Raw genomic sequence first — 5,522 nt, forward strand, 5'->3', positions numbered from 1 at the left:
TTTGCAGTTTTTGGCTGGGGCCGGGTTTGAACCTGCCACTTCCTGTATCTGGGGCCAGCGCCCTACTCCTAGAGCCACAGGCGCTGCCCACTTTTTCTATTTTTGAAAGAACTGAGGTCAGCCTTAGTAGCCCCATATTATAAATGGGGAAGCTGAGGCATCAAGGTTAGTAACGTGGTGGGTGTTGCATGGCTACAAGTGGAGAAGACTAAATGAGAACCAGCAGTCAGGTTGCCCTTCTCAAGGGCTGGGGGTTGGGTAGGGGAGGAAGGAAGGGGAGTGGGATATCCCAGCTCAGACAGAGTCTCCGCAGGGCCCAAAGCTGCTGCCGCCACTTCATGGTGAAGCTCTTGGACGATGGGAGTTTCCTGATGCTGGGGGAGAAGGTGGCTCACGCCTCACTGGACGCCCTAGTCACCTTCCACCAGCAGAAGCCAATTGAGTTGCACGGGGAGCTGCTGACACAGCCCTGTGGGCAGGTGAGGGCCCACGAAGGCCACAGTCATCTCCTTGAGGGTCAAGCCTCTCGAGAAGCCTTTGCTCCCACCCACCCGCTTCAGCTCCTTCGTGACTGTCACTCTCAAGGTCCTTGGCCCCTCCTGGCCCGGCCCTACCTAGCCCCACCCCCCAACTTCCGCCAAGCGTGGTCGCTCGTGGTCTCTCTGTTCTCACGGGTGGGTCCTCATGGGTCCATCCTCATTCCCCATGTTACCAGTCTGATTTTTTTCTAAGGGTTCATATGTAGGCCTTGGCTGATTTGTAGGAATGGCACATTTCCTTAGAAAGCTCGAGGAACATGGTCTAGGCGTCCTCAAACTACTGCCCGCCTAGGACGTCTATCCGGTCCGCCGGGTGTTTTTAACGCCGCTGCCTGTCCTGCTTAGCAGCCGACTTGTCCGGGCCCGCAGTCCAGCCCTCCAATGGTCTGAGGGACAGTGAACTGGCCCCCTGCTTAAAAAGTTTGAGGACCCCTAGAACCCTTAAGAAACTGCCGTGGACTGGCGGCGCCTGTGACTCAGTGGGTAGGGCGCCGGCCCCATATACCGAGGGTGGCAGGTTCGAGCCCGGCCCCGGCCAAACTGCAATAAATAGCCGGGCGTTGTGTTGGGCGCCTGTAGTCCCAGCTACTTGGGAGGCTGAGGCAAGAGAATCGCCTAAACCCAGGAGTTGGAGGTTGCTGTGACGCCCCGGCACTCTACCGAAGGTGATAAAATGAGACTCTGTCTCTAAAATAAAAAGAAAGAAAAAGAAACTGCCATGGGCAAACCATCTTCTTTATAAAGCTTAGTGGTCACCATCTAGGATCTGAGAAACTGCTGTGAGGTGGGACAGTCTCTGAAACCCTCCTTCCAGGGTTCATCCAGGACCCAAGCCCCACCCTTTTCCCTTCCATAGTGCCCAACTGCAGGTCCCTTTCATTCTGCAGAATGATCCAGCAAACGTGGATTATGAGAATCTCTTCCTTTTCTCTAATTCATTGGCTGAGGAAGCTGCCAGCCCCACCCAAAGCCCAGCATCAGAGGAACATCAAAGGCTTTCCTGCTGCCTGGACCCACGTGAGGGGGTATGTGATGGAGGGCCCTGCCTCCGGCCTAAGGGAAGGGCAGAAGCAGAGGTGATCAACAGCTGCCAGCCTAGTGCTTAAAAACCTTCCAGTGATTTCCTGAGATTAAATTCAAACTCCAACTTCAACTCCTGTTTCTGCCCATCACCACTAATGGCCCTTTTCCATGCTGACTCCACCTCAGTACCTTTGCACATGCTGTGTGTGTGCTCTGCCTCCTGACTTTCCATGCCTTCCTGAAGTTCTCCTTCATGTGTCTCCTTCCGCAGGTGCCAGACTTAAAGCAAGACCCACTGCATTCTCTCTCTTATCACCCTGTTTGTTCACTGCAGAATGCTTCTCAGTATTTAAAAAAATCTTGTTTACTAGTATAAGCAGGACCATTATAAAAAATTTATTTACTTATTTATGGGTTTACATGTTCCCTGTCTGCCTTCCCCATCAGACTATGAGCTTTGGGAGGCTCCAAAATCTGTCTTGCTTTCCTCTGCTTCTCCCACCCTATACTGAAAGTGCTCAACTGATGAGTTCCTGTAGTAGATAAATGAATGAATATGTGAGACTATCCCAGCGTCTAGGGCAGGCGTCCTCAAACTACAGCCTGCGGGCCACATGCAGCCCACCTAGGACATTTATCCAACCCTCCAGGCTGCCACTGCTGCCTGTCCTGCTTAGCAGCTGACTCATCCTGGGGCCTGCACTCCGGCCCTCCTATAGTCTAAGGGACAGTGAACTGGCCCCCTGTTTAAAAAGTTTGAGGACCCCTGTTCTAGGGGATGGGTGGACTCTTGGATGCCCCTGGGTCAAGGCCTAAGTGTTCTCTAAGCCACCTGCATATCAGGGAAGTTCATATCAGTGGAAGTTCTGACAGGGGTAGAAACAATACAGGCTGATGTGATAGACATCAATGGAAGTGGAGGTACAAGACAGGGCAGGCAGTCAGGATAAGCTTCCTGGAGATGACACAGAACAGGGATGTGCAGAGTGAAGAGGAAATTGGCACACATAGAGATGCAGGGAGGCATACAGGTAGACAGCATGGCACATGCAAAGGTCCTGTGGCTCAGTGTGTTTGAAAAGTAGAATAGCCAGTGCATAGACAAAGTGGAGTTAGTGAGAGGGAGATATTTGAAAAGTAAAACACCAGTGGCCAACTGTTGCAGGACTCTGGGGCCAGAATGATATAGAATAGAAGGATGGGGGCATTTACAGCATTTGCTATAAATGACACTTGTGATTATGGCCTGAACAACTGGTTGGATCAGAGATTGGCAAACTAAGGTCCTTGGGCCACATCTGGTCCACCACTTATTCCTGTACAGCCCATAAATGTAAAGTATGGCTTCTATTTTTTTTTTTTTTTGAGACAGAGTCATTTTGTTGCCCTCGATAGAGTGCTGTGACATCCTAGCTCGCAGCACCCTAAAACTCCTGGGCACAAGTGATTCTCTTGACTCAGCCTTCCAAGTAGCTGGGACTACAGGCACCCACCTCGATGCCTGGCTATTTTTTTGTTTCAGTTGTCATTGTGGTTTTATCTGGCCCTGGCCGGGTTCAAACTGGCCAACCTTGGTGTATGTGGCCAGTGCCCTACCCACTGAGTTACAGGCACTGCCCACCTAGCTATTTTTTAGAGACGGGGCCGCGCTCTTGCTCAGGCTGGTCTCAAACCCGTGAATTCAGGCAATCCACCAGCCTCGGCCTCCCAGAATGCTAGGATTATAGGCATGAGCCACCATGCCTGGCCTTACTCTGGTCTTATTTTGTCACCCTGGGTGGAATGCCATGGCATCATAGCTCACAGCAACCTCAAACTCTTAGGCTTAAGTGATCCTCTTGCCTCATCCTTCCAAGTAGGTGGGAATACATGTGTCTGCCACAATGCCTGGCTAGTTTTTCTATTTTTAATAGAGATGGGGTCTGGCTCTTGTTCAGGCTGGTCTCCAACTCCTGAGCTCAAGCAATCCACCCACCTTGGCCTCCCGGAGTGCTAGGATTACAGGCGTAAAGCCACACCATGCCCAGCCTGGGTTTTACATTTTTGAATGGTTGGCATAAACAAAGTGAAGATAATATAGAATACAATGAAATTGGGTGGCTCCTGTGGCTCAAAGGAGTAAGGCACTGGCCCCTTATGCTGGAGGTGGCGGGTTCAAGCCCATCCCCGGCCAAAAACCGCAAAAAACAAAACAACAACAAAAAAAGAATACAATGAAATTCAAATAAAGTTTTAGTGGAACACGGGCATGCCTGTACATTGATGCACAGCCTATGGCTGCTTTTGTCCTGTAACAGCAGAGTGGAGACAGATGCTCTGGGGGGATATGGTGAAGTCATTTCCTGCGATGGGAAGGATGGGGCATAAAATCTGGTTTAGGGGTTCACACAGGGAAGTTTCTCGGTCCCAGGGCATGAAGTGGAACCCCAGTCATAATTTCCAGGGCAGATTTGGTACTGTGTTAGGCACCTTGGCCCCAGGTCTTGCCTGCTCTTGATTTCAGGCCTCTCCAAAGCCAGTCTTGCCCCATCAGCCAGAGGAAAAGAAGCTATCAGCAGAGATGGACAGAGTACTCAGAGAGGAAGCCTCTTCCTCTTACCTCCTGAAATCCTCTCTTCGAGACACACGCCAGAAACTCTGGAGGAACCTCAAAACGCTCCCCGAGAGGGGCAAGAGGGTCCAACAACAGCTGAAGTCCCACCTCATGGCTGTGAGTTTGTCACCACTCTGGGCTGCTGGAAAATCAGCAGTGACCCATGGCTCCAGAGACAAGGCCAACAGCCGGAAGCACCCAGGTGATGCCACCAGGGAGGACAATGTCTGCAGGGCTACATCCCTTAAGAGCCCCTTTTGTTCCCAAACTCCAAGCGACAGAAATTTCCCCTCCAGGAAGACCAAGTGGTCGGTCAGCTGGGACGAGGTGAGCCCATGGGATAGGAACTGGAACCAATCAGTAGTGAGGGCCCTGTCCTCCCAGGTGTCCAAGCCGGAGTTGCAGGACTTGGCAGAGCCCCAGGAGGACTGGCTTCCAGAGGAATACCGCCCGCCACCACCCTTTGCCCCTGGGTACTGATAAAGAAGGGGTTCACCCCAGCTCTAGGACCCTTGCTGTCATAGACTGCCACACTCCTGGGTGTCCTTGCTCCGCCACAGCCCCATACCAGTCCTCAGGAACTCAGGAAATACAATAAAGCTATTTGTGGGTCTGGTCCTAAATCCAACAATGGAGTGACTTGGTTATTTTAGTAACAATAATCAGAGTTAAAGGGATGGTTCCAAGAACGTACCCCACCCCCTGCTCATTATTTCTTTTTCACCTCTGAGCAAGCCCATCAGATAGGGTCATTCTCCATGTTTTAAAGACAAGACTGAGGCTCAGAGAGGCAAAGAGGCATGACAAAGACCACAGCGTGTAGCTCTAGGATTTGAAGTGGGTGAGTCGGAGCTTTTTTTCCCACATAGTCTGTTCTCTTCTCTAAAACCAGAGCTGCACCTGGGCTCACCTTCAGGTATGTTCTTGCCTGGCTGTTGACACCTTCCTCCTGTGGCATCTATGCAAATTAAGGAGATAAGATGTGTTGAGGGTTTGATAAGGAGCTATGACATCATCAATGGCAGTTTCAGGAAAGGAATATGAGCCCTTCCTTCTAAAAACCGGAGGAACAACAACAACAACAAAATATGGCTGGGCGCCTCCGGCTCAAGTGGCTAAGGCGCCAGCCACATACACCTAAGCTGGCAGGTTCGAATCCAGCCCCTGCCTGCCAAACAACAATGACAGCTGCAACCAAAAAATAGCTGGGCATTGTGGCAGGCACCTGTGATCCCAGCTACTTGGGAGGCTAAAGCAGGAGACTCCCTTGAGCCCAGGAGTTGGAGGTTTCTGTGAGCTTTGATGCCACGGTACTCTACCCAGGGCGACAGCTTGAGGCTTTGTCTCAAAAAATAAATAATAAAAAC

General features: G+C 51.2%; 1 protein-coding gene across 1 annotated transcript in view; it reads left to right on the forward strand.

Moving 5' to 3' along the window:
- Positions 1-4,749, forward strand: part of HSH2D (hematopoietic SH2 domain containing) — a 9,076-nt gene extending 4,327 nt beyond the window's left edge. The window contains 3 exon segments of the mRNA XM_023517197.1: positions 314-479; positions 1,427-1,544; positions 4,043-4,749. Of these exon segments, the coding sequence (XP_023372965.1) occupies positions 314-479; positions 1,427-1,544; positions 4,043-4,635 (877 nt within the window). The 3' untranslated portion in view covers positions 4,636-4,749.
- The last annotated feature ends 773 nt before the right edge of the window (positions 4,750-5,522 follow it).

The sequence above is a fragment of the Otolemur garnettii genome, unplaced genomic scaffold (genome assembly GCF_000181295.1).
Source record: "Otolemur garnettii isolate 467f Iridium unplaced genomic scaffold, OtoGar3 scaffold00105, whole genome shotgun sequence".
Lineage (NCBI taxonomy): Eukaryota > Metazoa > Chordata > Mammalia > Primates > Galagidae > Otolemur > Otolemur garnettii.